At 42.7% G+C, this 13,736-nt stretch overlaps 1 protein-coding gene across 33 annotated transcripts; it reads right to left on the reverse strand.

Moving 5' to 3' along the window:
- Positions 1-726: 726 nt before the first annotated feature.
- LOC120061493 (protein-L-isoaspartate O-methyltransferase domain-containing protein 2-like) lies at positions 727-7,747 on the reverse strand. Of its 33 annotated transcripts, none has more exons than XM_039011368.1 (9): positions 6,798-7,521; positions 6,255-6,601; positions 5,391-5,493; positions 5,058-5,229; positions 4,086-4,209; positions 1,812-3,928; positions 1,463-1,627; positions 1,332-1,383; positions 727-1,266 (listed from the first exon to the last, which is right to left on the reverse strand). In XM_039011368.1, exons 2-6 carry the CDS (start codon positions 6,559-6,561, stop codon positions 3,474-3,476), a joined length of 1,161 nt encoding a protein of 386 aa, XP_038867296.1. In that variant the 5' UTR covers positions 6,562-6,601; positions 6,798-7,521; the 3' UTR covers positions 727-1,266; positions 1,332-1,383; positions 1,463-1,627; positions 1,812-3,473. The 33 variants fall into 33 exon arrangements, with proteins under 33 accessions (XP_038867296.1, XP_038867294.1, XP_038867299.1 ...); XM_039011366.1 differs by having other exon boundaries at positions 727-1,292; XM_039011371.1 differs by having other exon boundaries at positions 1,489-1,599; positions 1,801-3,928.
- Positions 7,748-13,736: the final 5,989 nt, after the last annotated feature.

Raw genomic sequence — 13,736 nt, forward strand, 5'->3', positions numbered from 1 at the left:
GCCACTATACATTCGGGCAGGTATTGTTCCAAACCCAGATTTGTCCATCGGACTGCCAGATGGTGAAGCATGATTCATCACTCCAGAGAACGCGTTTCCACTGCTCCAGAGTCCAATGGCGGTGAGCTTTACACCACTCCAGCCGACGCATGACATTGCACATGGTTATCTTAGGCTTGTGTGCGGCTGCTCGGCCATGGAAACCCATTTCATGAAGCTCCCGACGAACAGTTCTTGTGCTGACGTTGCTTCCAGAGGCAGTTTGGAACTTGGTAGTGAGTGTTACAACCGGGAACAGACAACTTTTACACGCTTCAGCACTCGTCAGTCCCGTTCTGTGAGTTTGTGTGGCCTACCACTTCGTGGCTGAGCCGTTGTTGCTCCTAGACGTTTCCACTTCACAATAACAGCACTTACAGTTGACCGGGGCAGTTCTAGCAGGACAGAAATTTGACAAACTGACTTGTTGGAAAGGTGGCATCCTATGACGGTGGCACGAAAGTCAGCACTTCAGTAAGGCCATTCTACTGACTGTTTGTCTATGGAGATTGCATGGCTGTGTGCTTGATTTTATACATCTGTCAGCAACAGGTGTGGCTGAAATAGCTGAATCCACAAATTTGAAGGGGTGTCCACATACTTTTGTAGAAAAAAAACATGATCCTCTGTAAACTAACTTTCACTATTGATTACAGAGTAAACCAAAAGACCAGCTTTGGATAAATGTACACGTCAGGGTTGGAGTTAATTTATTCTTAATTAAATTAATTTAGAAGGTAATGAAATTCAACTAATGAAAAAATAAATCCCAGTTTTTCTCTACCTATGAATCAAATTTCAATTATTTTCCAGAACTGACTGAATTAAAAATGGCACTGAACCATTTTAGAGGGAAAAGTAAATACATTTACAAAAATAAGAGGATTTGAGCAGAATCCATCATAACAATGGAAGAAGCATGATCATCCCTAGTCTGATTGTCATGTTCAAACTGAAACATCTGCTGGACATGATCATGGCATCATAGAGTCTCCTGCATTTATTCTCAAGAAAGTTAACTCAAAACAACACCTAATATCCACTGCCAGTCTGCTAACAAAATAGAGTCAAACAATAATATCACTTTAAGTGTCTCTAAACCACAGGCATGTCAACAGACACCTCTACCACCTCATCAACAGACACCTCTACCACCTCATCAACAGACACCTCTACCACCTCATCAACAGACACCTCTACCACCTCATCAACAGACACCTCTACCACCTCTCATCAACAGACACCTCTACCACCTCTCATCAACAGACACCTCTACACCACCTCTACACCACCTCATCAACAGACACCTCTACCACCTCTCATCAACAGACACCTCTACCACCTCTACACCACCTCATCAACAGACACCTCTACCACCTCTACACCACCTCATCAACAGACACCTCTACCACCTCTACACCACCTCATCAACAGACACCTCTACACCACCTCATCAACAGACACCTCTATCAGCTCCATACCACCTCATCAACAGACACCTCTACCACCTCTCATCAACAGACACCTCTACCACCTCTCATCAACAGACACCTCTACCACCTCTCATCAACAGACACCTCTACCACCTCTACACCACCTCATCAACAGACACCTCTACCACCTCTACACCACCTCATCAACAGACACCTCTACCACCTCTACACCACCTCATCAACAGACACCTCTACCACCTCTACACCACCTCATCAACAGACACCTCTACCACCTCTACACCACCTCATCAACAGACACCTCTACCACCTCTACACCACCTCATCAACAGACACCTCTACCACCTCTACACCACCTCATCAACAGACACCTCTATCAGCTCCATACCACCTCATCAACAGACACCTCTACCACCTCTCATCAACAGACACCTCTACCACCTCTCATCAACAGACACCTCTACCACCTCTCATCAACAGACACCTCTACCACCTCTCATCAACAGACACCTCTACACCACTTCTCATCAGAGGTCAAACATCTCTCTGGCTTCTGGAAACTACTTAAATGACAAACTTTCTCCTCCACTCTGACACTATCCCATCTTCTCCCCCAGTCTCTCCATTTATGAAGCACAAGGCTCGATAGCAATCTCAGATGGTTCTTCCAGTCTCTCGTAGTACAGAAGATCTGGACCAACGTGCTCTGGGACATGTGGCTGCAGGTGATGTCCAATAGGTAGAGCCATGTCTTCCAACCAGATAACAGACACCACCATAGGTCTAGGGCTCACTCAGCACAGAATATATAATGTATTCCATTCTCACACACAGCTTAAGGGGGAAACAACTTCTGTTGGGTTGAGTGAAAAAGTTAAATCACAAAGATCCTCAATTCGCAACTACTGAAACAAAAATCCATTAACATAATTGATCTGTTTGGCTGTCTAAAACATCTGCACCATTGAGAAAGCTAAGTTACTGAGTACCAGAGAGCCTAGAGACGCCTTTCTATCCCCAAGGTGAAACCCTTCCCATACGGGTCAAATATGTCTCCTTCTTACAGTGACAGGAAAAGAGTAAGAAACAGTGAGTCTGGGTCTCTGTTACTGACTGTGTCGCTGTTACTGACTGTGTTTCTGTTACTGACTGTGTTTCTGTTACTGAAAAAATCAATCCATAAAATCAAAAATTATAATCTCTTGAATGAACCAACATTCCCTATCCATACAAAAGCATGTAGATGAAAATGGACCTATAGCGAAAATAAACGCCAAATACTGTAGAGCCATAATTACATTCCAGATTAGAAACAGAGATCCAGTCAGTAACAGAGACACAGTCAGGGGTCAGTAACAGAGACCCAGTCAGTAACAGAGACCCAGTCAGTAACAGAGACCCAGTCAGTAACAGAGACCCAGTCAGTAACAGAGACACAGTCAGTAACAGAGACACAGTCAGGGATCAGTAACAGAGACCCAGTCAGTAACAGAGACCCAGTCAGTAACAGAGACCCAGTCAGTAACAGAGACCCAGTCAGTAACAGAGACCCAGTCAGTAACAGAGACCCAGTCAGTAACAGAGACCCAGTCAGTAACAGAGACACAGTCAGTAACAGAGACACAGTCAGGGGTCAGTAACAGAGACACAGTCAGTAACAGAGACCCAGTCAGTAACAGAGACCCAGTCAGTAACAGAGACCCAGTCAGTAACAGAGACACAGTCAGTAAGAGAGACCCAGTCAGTAACAGAGACCCAGTCAGTAACAGAGACCCAGTCAGTAACAGAGACCCAGTCAGTAACAGAGACCCAGTCAGTAACAGACACCCAGTCAGTAACAGAGACACAGTCAGTAAGAGAGACCCAGTCAGTAACAGAGACACAGTCAGTAAGAGAGACCCAGTCAGTAACAGAGACCCAGTCAGTAACAGAGACCCAGTCAGGTGTTGTTGGTTTCTGCTGGGTGCTGTATCTGTGGAGAAGTCATTTCTCCCGGCAGTACAGCAGGTACTTCTTCAGAGGCTCCGGGAGGGGCAAAACGAGAATCCTCTCTCTCAGGATGTTTACAGGTGGCTCTGCTGGGAGTAGCTCCCCTGTCTCCTTTTCTGCTTCCTCCTCCTCCTCCCGGGCTACCCTTCGCTGCCCATCCTCCTGCCCCCCGTGGTTATTGTTGTTGTTGTCCAGGGGAGCAGGGGTGGGGTCAGCATTGCTCACCACACGCTTGTGTGCCAGTACTACAGAGGTGCAGTGGCGGCGGTGAACACGCCGGCGTTTAAAGCGTGGCCCGTACTTGTGGAGCCCACTGACCCCCAGGCCCCTGCCTCCTCCAAAAGAGCCCTGACCCCGTGGCTGACCCTCCCCGTTGTCCGTGGTCACTCTCAGGGTGTGGCGGATGGCTATACGAGCCAGCTCCTGCAGCGTCCGCACCTCAAACATGGCTGCTCCGTGGGTCACCACAGATCAGAAAGGAGAGAGAATGAAGAGAACGTTAGTATGCTTTGGATAGTGATCAAAACGGCTGTTTTTTTTCTATAGTGTTTCACTCATCTCTTCTGACTTCCATGTTATAACATCCCAAAGTGACAAGGTACTCACGTAGTGGGACGGTCTTGGGTTCACCGTTGGTGTTTTGTTGGGGCAGTGTCAGTGGAGCGAAGGACACAGCAATGATCTTTTTGGTCTCCCAGCTGCTCTGGCCTGTACGCCTGATCTTGGTCAGCTAAGAAGAGTATAAGAAGAGGGTACATTAGGGCAGGGGTTTCCCCAAACACAGTCTTGTCACCCACACCCCCAGGTGCACGTTTTGGTTTTTGCCCAAACACTACACATGAGTCAAATGATCAAAGCTTGATGATGAGATGGTTATTTGAATCAGCTGTGTAGTGCTAGAGCAAAAACCAAAACATTCCCCCGGGGGGGCGGGACCGAGTTTGGGAACCCCTGCATTAGAGTACATCCCTTTTGTGTATGGGACATAATTACATGTATGTATTTCAGTAGCTAGGTCTTCATCCTATTGGCTACAGATTTTCATGCATTATATTCTAAAATATGCACATTTTCTCATCATAGGGGTGTTTCCATCAAACTGACGGATAAAATGCTGTGCGTGATGACGTAGTGCACATAAAAATAACTTTTGCTGTTCAATTCCCACAAATAAAAAAAAATACAATGGGTTTCCATCGCATTTTCTTTAAGCTCATCACCATGCACTTTCACCACCCTGTGAAGTTCCTAACTTATTTCATCTGTAGCCTCATAAACTGCATGCTTTCCTGAGTCGTAGTGGGAAGACCACACAACATATCATTGTGTGACTCCAAGTTTACTTCAATTTGATGGTTATTATATCAATATTTGCGCATAAAGGCACTTTCACCGCCATTTATCGCATAATACATTTTACAGACAAAAAGATCACACCTTCTGTAGCGTATTTTATTTTGTCGACATTTGCTGAGTTCACTGACAAATTTGGCCTGTCATGACATTTTCTATCCGACTGAAGTACTTTAATCGCATAAAAAGGTTGGATGGAAACCTAGTTAGTGTGAGTATACAAACCTTCTCCTCCAAGGGCACTACCAGAATACCCCCCACTTTCAGCAGGTTCTTCATGAATTCTTCATGGTCTCTCTGCACCCCCGCCCCACAGTACACCCTGTCATACTGCCTGCTCTCAGAGGGGATCTCCAGGCAGTTCCCCGCCACAAAGGAAGGTTCGCAGAACTCAAACCTAAAAAACACAAATACAGTATAAACAAAAAGAGAAAAACAATCTATTTTCCAGGCTACACACTCCCACCTGATATTCAACTAGCCACGATGTCTACTGACAGAGAGAACACTTCAAGGCTGCTGTAGACTGGAAAGGCAATCAGAGGTAAAGAGTCTCACTTGTCAAAGCTTTCGCTGGTTTTGATGAAGTAGTCTAGCTTCTGGTAGGCATACTCAATCACATCAGCATATAACTCCACCCCATGGTTCACACCAAATGGACCTGGAACCAGGATTACAACAGAAAAAGAACAAACATCCACAATGCATTTCAATCAACTTTTCCAATCAGTTGGCCTGCTGATCTCCCTGATCTTCCAACTCCAACAAGGCCCAGAGTGGTTGTACTGTTGGCTACAGTAACTCACCCAGGCCCAGAGTGGTTGTACTGTTGGCTACAGTAACTCACCCAGGCCCAGAGTGGTTGTACTGTTGGCTACAGTAACTCACCCAGGCCCAGAGTGGTTGTACTGTTGGCTACAGTAACTCACCCAGGCCCAGTGTTTATTTTACAAGGTAAGTTGACTGAGAACACATTCTCATTTTACAGCAACAACCTGGGGAATAGTTACAGGGGAGAGGAGGGGGGATGAATGAGACAATTGTAAGCTGGGGATGATTAGGTGACAGTATGAGGGACAGCTTGGGAATTTAGCCAGGACACCGGGGTTAACACCCCTACGCTTACGATGAGTGCCATGGGATCTTTAGTGACCAGAGAGTCAGGACACACGTTTAACGTCCCATCAGAAAGACGGCACCCTACACAGGGCAGTGTCCCCAATCATTGCCCTAGGGCATTGGGATATTTTTTTTTAGACCCGAGGAAAGAGTTCCTCCTACTGGCCCTCTAACACTACTTCCAGCAGCATCTGGTCTCCCATCTATGGACCGACCAGGGCCAACCCTGCTTAGCTTCAGAACCAAGCCAGCAGTGGGATGCAGGGTGGTATGCTGCTGGCTAAACCAGTTACAGCAACTCACCCAGTATGAGTCCCACCATAGTGCTGAGGTACCCAGTCCCACTGCCCAGGTTGAGGAAGGACAGGCCAGGGTGAAGGTCCAGGGCCTCCATCACCTCAGAGTAGATACAGGGGGCTGATAGGTGGATGTTGCCGTGCCTCCAGGCCAGGTCCTTGTAGGCGCTGTCACGGTACTCCTCCAGGTAGTAGTCGGCCCGGTCGATGGCCCTGAAGGCCCGCTCCACCAGGTCCGAATGGATGTAGTGTGCCTCCTTCAAGTTGTCAATCAACTCGTCATTATCCTCGCCAGCGCTCACAGCTCCTCCCATCTTGACTGGCAAGAGAGAAGGGGAGCTTCTGAGCCTTTATCTGAAGAACAGAAACAGGTTGTGTGCAATTGAATTGAAAGAGTTTGTTGCATTGCAACCACTTTAACAAAACATCATCCTCCACTTCATATTTTGTACATTTCAGAATAAACAATCCCATTTTTGCCTTCCAATGACTTATACTGAAAGTGCTTCATGAAAAGACTTCCTCAGCACATTAGGTGTGAGTGCTGTACCTGTGGCCCCTGCGAACAATGCCAATGGGGAGATGACCAGCCAAATGTTGAGTGGGCCTGCTGTGTCATAAAGCAATAGAGAACAAAGGAGCCTGGCCACTTTAATGATGCTTGGTTCCTTTGATGCCCAAACAGCCATTGTGTTTGATTGCCAAATGACTAATTTAAGCACAATAAATGATTTGAGAAAATCCTCGATGGTAATGAATATTTCTGAATAACATTATGAATTTATTTTTCAACAGAGATTACAAATACACGACCATAAGATGGCGCTGTGGGACTTGGACCTTTGCCTTGTGTTAGGAGAAAAGTACACTATTTCCTGTAAAAGAACGCTGCGTTTTCTAACACAAACCTTAAAAACAACCACACCATGCTAAAAACAGCATATCATTTAGCAAGAAATGTCAAAATTACAATAACGTTACCCCATATGCATCGTGCATTCGATGACCTTCGCGAGACACGTTGCGGTTACTATTTTTGCGCAAGCTAACCCAATTGAGTCCAAAATATCCACAACAAATATGCAAACGTGTCAGATCATGTCAATTAAGTGGTTTAGTTAGTATCTAAATTGTTTTTAAGTGGTTGACACATTGGAAATCTGGAGAAAAAAAAGACAATCGTAATCTGAGTCTTCCACGCACGCAGGCAGAACAAAGATTCGGGACTAACGTTAGGCAAGGTCGACAGACACACGCCAACATAACGTTAATTGGAAGATATAATTACCTAGAACTTGATAATCAATTTTTCCGTGTTAAAATACCGATTGCCGCTACAAATCAGCTTGTTTTAAAGCTTTTGTTCGGTAGCGCTCAGACAGTTCACTGCTAGTGCTAGCTAGGCGCTAACGTTACAGCTTCTAACGTTACCCCCAAACGTTACAGCTTCTACCCCTAGCCATAAAACTGCTGAACAATTTATCAAATGGCTACCCGGACTATTTGCATTGCATACTAACCCTAACCCCCCCCCCCTTTTCAGTTTAAAAAATATATATTTTTGATTTTTGTACACTGCTGCTACTCGCTGTTTATTATCTATGCAGTCACTTTACCTCTACCAACGTACAAATGACCTCAACTAACCTGTACCCAAGCATTGTCACTGTACCCCCTGTATATAGCCTCGTTATTTTATTGTGTTACTTTTTTACTTAAGTTTATTAGGTAAATATTTTTCTTAACTATTTTCTTAAAACTGCATTGTTGGTTTAAGGGGATGTAAGCAAGCATTGCACTGTTAGGTCTTGACCTGCTGTATTCGGCGCAGGTGACAAATACCATTTGATTTTAAATGTAAACGTTCAACCAGTCGACGCGCTTACGTCATACGTAAGCAAAAGCAATGTAGATCTAATTAACATTTTGATTGGCTATTGATTGATACAATAAAGTAAATAATGGGCCTAAACATACAATTTAGTAATTGAACAAGCCCAACTGTAAATGTGGTGCAGGCTGCTAGATGTTTACAGAATATAATAGAAAAACGCTGATTTTTTTATGGAATCCAAGTGTTAACAACAACAACTATGATTGCTCATATTTCATCACTCCTGATTAATATAGCACATCAATCAGTTGAATGCGAGCTTTATATTTAAATGTATCTTTAGGATTAGGTTTGAGCTGGAATGTGGACATGAAGCTAGGGTTAGGCCTAGGGTTAGTGTTGAACCAGGATGTGGACATGAAGCTAGGGTTAGGGTTAAGGTTAGGGTTGAACCAGGATGTGGACATGAAGCTAGGGTTAGGGTTAAGGTTAGGGTTGAACCAGGATGTGGACATGAAGCTAGGGTTAAGGTTAAGGTTAGGGTTGAACCAGGATGTGGACATGAAGCAAGGGTTAGGGTTAAGGTTAGGGTTGAACTAGGATGTGGACATGAAGCTAGGGTTAAGGTTAGGGTTATGGTTGAACTAGGATGTGGACATGAAGCTAGGGTTAAGGTTAGGGTTATGGTTGAACTAGGATGTGGACATGAAGCTAAATGAAGCAAATCATATTTTATCAGAGCTGAATAATCTATGCTGTCTGTTCTATTATAGTAGCCTAAGATAAATAGCATATAGTAATTTCTATTTATATGTATACACAGACAGCAACTTGCCTTTTAAAAGGTTATAGTAGTTCATGCTTGTTCATGTTATAGAAAATAGGCTACTGGAGTCTGAGGAGATTTCACTGACTAAAATGTATTTTACTTTTATTTCACTAGACAGGTCAATTAAGAACGAATTCTTATTTACAATAACGACCTGGCAAATATCTGACTCAAACATGTCATGTGACTGTGGCACACTATTTGAGATTCCATGTAGCCCAGCAGATGGCAGTGCTCAGCCATGTCCGTGCAGCCTGTCATCAAACACTGTCCTCCATTTTGGCAAACGACAAAAACAAGAGAGACGGTTTTTCTTTTCTTTTATTCTCTGGAAACCCATAGCCTACAGTGTATGGCATCTACACACACACACACACACACACACACACACACACACACACACACACACACACACACACACACACACACACACACACACACACACACACACACACACACACACACACACACACACGTACGCTCTCTCTCTCTCTCTCACACACACACACACACACCAATTAACGCAAGCGACCGATGCACTTGTCTATAATTCTTTATTAATATTTTTCATAGATAACATGGTTGATACCCCCACAATAACTGACATCACTTATCTTGTTTATAATACTGACACAGGAACATGGGAACATGTACACAAGTACACAAACACAGAGTCACAATTTCAGCCCAACTACAGAGTTAACTTCCAAAAGAAAACAGGAGACCCAGAGGCCATACAGCCAAGGCCTGTCCTGCTTTACAAAATGGTAGCAAAAGAACAACCACCTCTACAAAAGTAACAAAAATCTTTACTATCTATCATTGTGGAAGTGCTTGTAATTTCGGAAGTTTTTAATTTTCATAAGGGTATTAATAATATCAATGCCTAGAAAATCACCAGTAAAAATAGCTCATCTCTGTAAAAATGGGCTAGCAGGACAACCCTTGGCTGTGCATTTAGTCACAAACTTTTTTTTTCAAATTTTCTTTAATACAACAACAATAACATTGTTCCTTAATACAAATATGTACAGAGACTTCCACATTTTTTTCTCAAAATAATGCCCTACACACTAATGCATTATCTATAATAAAGGTTATGCTCATTTGGATATTTCCTTCACAGAAACTGTCCATGCAGTTGGGTACCTGAATCATCGTAATTAGATCACAGTTTCTTTACCATTATATCATATTGATGTTTTGTGTCTCTGTAACAACATGAATGTGTCACCACAGCAACAGCAATAGTATCTTCTCCTGCCTGTCAAAGACACATTTAATCATTTTTTTCCTTTTTTTAAATATCCCCCCCAATCCTTCCTGACCCCCCTGAAAATTTTGTCTTCACCCCTGCCAACCTCCTGAGCAGGATTTGAGCCGGCTTCTTCAAATGTAAACATACCTTTGCCTGCAATGAGTGGAGCGAGAAAGGCACACATGATAAAAAGCACACAGCTTTAAGCTACAGTACCTACAGAGGGAGTTTGGTTTGGTTTTTATTAGCTAAATGACACCTTTTACCATTCTACCAGATATGACTTTCTCCTGGGAATGTTAGTGTGGTATGTAATGTGATCTACTTTGATTTGTTATGTTTTGTGTTTTTTAAATTGGATGATAATGTTTGAAGTATAGGCACCTAATGATTGGCTACCTCCCTTTGCTGGACATAACAGAATCAGGGGACCATTCTCAGGGGCCTCCAGATGTGTACAGTACCAATCTCAGAATAGGGAGCTTTGGGCTATCTTTCCTCATGTTTACAGGGTACTCTACTTTGTCTGTCCTCATTTTAACTGGTGAAGGAAGGGCAAAGGTCATTAAAGAGAGGACATTAAGGATCTTTGTATACCCTGGCCTACCACAGACTGAGATATTAGATAATTGGTTTTCTATTCTATATTATTCAGGGGGATTCACAGGTGTGTGATCACTTTTGATCAGAGCAAACAGAGATTTATAGCTTTTACTTTTACAACCCTTGCATGAGACCACATCCATTCACAACTATCAACTGAAATGGATCGTTTTACATGTCATGGCAAAACAAAAACAATATGTCACCATGCTCCTCCATCCTGTCTCATACATAGACATGAACATTATCATCCATGTAGTCAAATGTAGTGTTTATAAATAAAAACTGTCAACACAGTGTTACATTGGCTGGCGTAACATGACCCTGTATTTAACCAAAACCAGTCACACACTCTACTCTGTGCCAATTTGACACAGTCCACATTTTCAGTGCTTCTAATCCCATCACAATCGGCCATTTAGAAAAATACTAAAACATTACAAATACAGAGGACGTAAACTCCTTATATATGAAGAATATGTTCATCACTCATTATCAAATGAACAAGCTGTTGTTGTTAACACTTGATTACATGAAGTTTTGTACCTAGCTTTATAAATGTGTTGAACTGTCATTTAGCCATTTAATCTTACATCTCAGTGCAGGTCAAGCAGTTTAAAAGGGGTCATACCATATCGAATAAGATATGAGAATAATCCTACTCTGTATACTCTTGTAGTGTAGTATGCATGTGCATTAAAGGGAGGTGGAAGAATAAGCTACTTTCTTAAATCAAATGTATCAAGAACTCCTTCCTGAGGAAAGGTTACACAAGACAAAAGGGGAGAAGCCTTTAAAGGTTTTGACATTCTGAGTGATGGACACATATTTATGTAACAAACGCCTCTCTCTCTCTCTCTCAAACCAAGAGGGAGACCTCTAGCGCTGCAAATCAATCTCCACTCCCACACGTTCCTCTCTTTTCACTTGGAGGGCTTTGATCCAATCCCTGCTATCGCCGCAAGCTTTGGCTAATGTCCTAGTATCGTATTTATTTTGTAGATTTAGTCAGTTCTTTCCAGTAACCTGCGAGCCAAACTCTGCATCCCCTCTATAAAAACAATAGAGGGGATGGTCAAAAGATTTTGGTCTGAAAAGTATTACTGCCATGTATAAAAATGCGATAGCATTAATTGAATCAAACACCCCGGACACTGATGCAAAGGGAATTATACATCTCAAACAGTGTTTAGATTTACAGTACCAGTCAAAAGTTTGGACGCACCTACTCATTCAAGGGTTATTCTCTTATTTTTTCTAATTTGTACATTGTAGAATAATAGTGAATACATCAACACTTTGATATAACACATATGGAATCATGTAGTAACCAAAAAAAGTGTTCAACAAATCAAAATATATTTAAATATTTTAGATTATTCAAAGTAGCCACCCTTTGCCTTGATGACAACTTTGCACACTCTTGGCATTCTCTCAACCAGCTTCATGAGGTAGTCACCTGGAATGCATTTTAATTAACAGGTGTGCCTTGTAAAAAGTTAATTTGTGGAATTTATTGCTTTCTTAATGCGTTTGAGTCAATCAGTTGTGTTGTGACATGGTAGGGGTGGTATACAGAAGATAGCCCTATTTGGTAAAAGACCAAGTCCATATTATGGCAAGAATAGCTCAAATAAGCAAAGAGAAATGACAGTCCATCATTACTTTAAGACATGAAGGTCAGTCAATACGGAACATTTCAAAAACTTTGAAAGTTTCTTTAAGTGCAGTCGCAAAAACCATCAAGCGCTATGATGAAACTGGCTCTCATGAGGACCGCCATAGGAAAGGAAGACCCAGAGTTACCTCTGCTGCAGAGGATAAGTTCATTAGAGTTAACTGCACCTCAGATTGCAACCCAAATAAATGCTTCACAGAGTTCAAGTAACAGACACATCTCAACATCTACTGTTCAGAGGAGACTGCTTGAATCAGGCCTTCATGGTCGAATTGGTGCAAAGAAACCACTACTAAAGGACACCAATAAGAAGAGAATTGCTTGGACCAAGAAATACGAGCAATGGACACACCTGGTGGAAATCTGTCCTTTGGTCTGATGAGTCCAAATTTTAGATTTTTGGTTCCAACTGCCGTGTCTTTGTGAGATGCAGAGTATGTGAACGGATGATCTCTGCATGTGTGATTCCCACCGTGAAGCATGGAGGAGGATGTGGATGGTATGATGGTGTGGGTGTGCTTTGCTGGTGACACTGTCTGTGATTTATTTAGAATTCAAGGCACACTTAACCAGCATGGCTACCACAGCATTCTGCAGCGATACGCCATCCCATTAGGTTTGCACTTAGTGGGACTATAATATATTTTTCAAAAGGACAATGACCCAAAACACACACCCATGCTGTGTAAGGGCTATTTGACCAAGGAGAGTGATGGAGTGCTGCATCAGAAGACCTGGCCTCTACAGTCACCTGACCTCAAACCAATTGAGATGGTTTGGGATGAGTTGGAATGCAGAGTGAAGGAAAAGCAGCCAACAAGTGTTGGAAGACTGTTGGAAAAGCATTCCTCGTGAAGCTGGTTGAGAGAATGCTAAGAGTGTGCAAAGCTGTCATCAAGGCAAAGGGTGTCTACTTAGAAGATTCTGCAATCTAAAATATATTTAGATTTTTTAACACTTTTTTGGTTACTACATGATTCCATATGTGTTATATCATAGTGTTGATGCCTTCACTATTATTCTACAATGTAGAAAATAGTAAAAATAAAGAAAAACCCTTGAATGAGTAGGTGTGTCCAAACTTTTGACTGGTACTGTACATTCAAACACAAACAGGGTAAATATGCAGGTATTTGTTTCTCTTTTTCTCACTCTGCTGGGGGTGAGTACCAGTACATTGCTAGTGGCCATAACACAGTGTGCTATTAGAAGTCCATACTCAAATGCTGGCACTTTCAATGGTTTAAAAAAAATACACAAGAGAGTTTCATTACACTTGCTGAAAGC

The sequence above is a fragment of the Salvelinus namaycush genome, chromosome 16 (assembly GCF_016432855.1).
Source record: "Salvelinus namaycush isolate Seneca chromosome 16, SaNama_1.0, whole genome shotgun sequence".
Taxonomy (NCBI): Eukaryota; Metazoa; Chordata; class Actinopteri; order Salmoniformes; family Salmonidae; genus Salvelinus; species Salvelinus namaycush.

Excerpts from the sequence above, each read along its gene's own strand:
- LOC120061493 (XM_039011344.1), bottom strand. The coding sequence starts at position 6,561 with ATGGGAGGAGCTGTGAGCGCTGGCGAGGATAATGACGAGTTGATTGAC. Across the intron at positions 5,230-5,390 it reads ACCAGCGAAAGCTTTGACAA|GTTTGAGTTCTGCGAACCTT; the intron begins GTGAGACTCTTT and ends TGTGTTTTTTAG. Across the intron at positions 4,210-5,057 it reads TAGTGCCCTTGGAGGAGAAG|CTGACCAAGATCAGGCGTAC; the intron begins GTTTGTATACTC and ends TACTCTTCTTAG.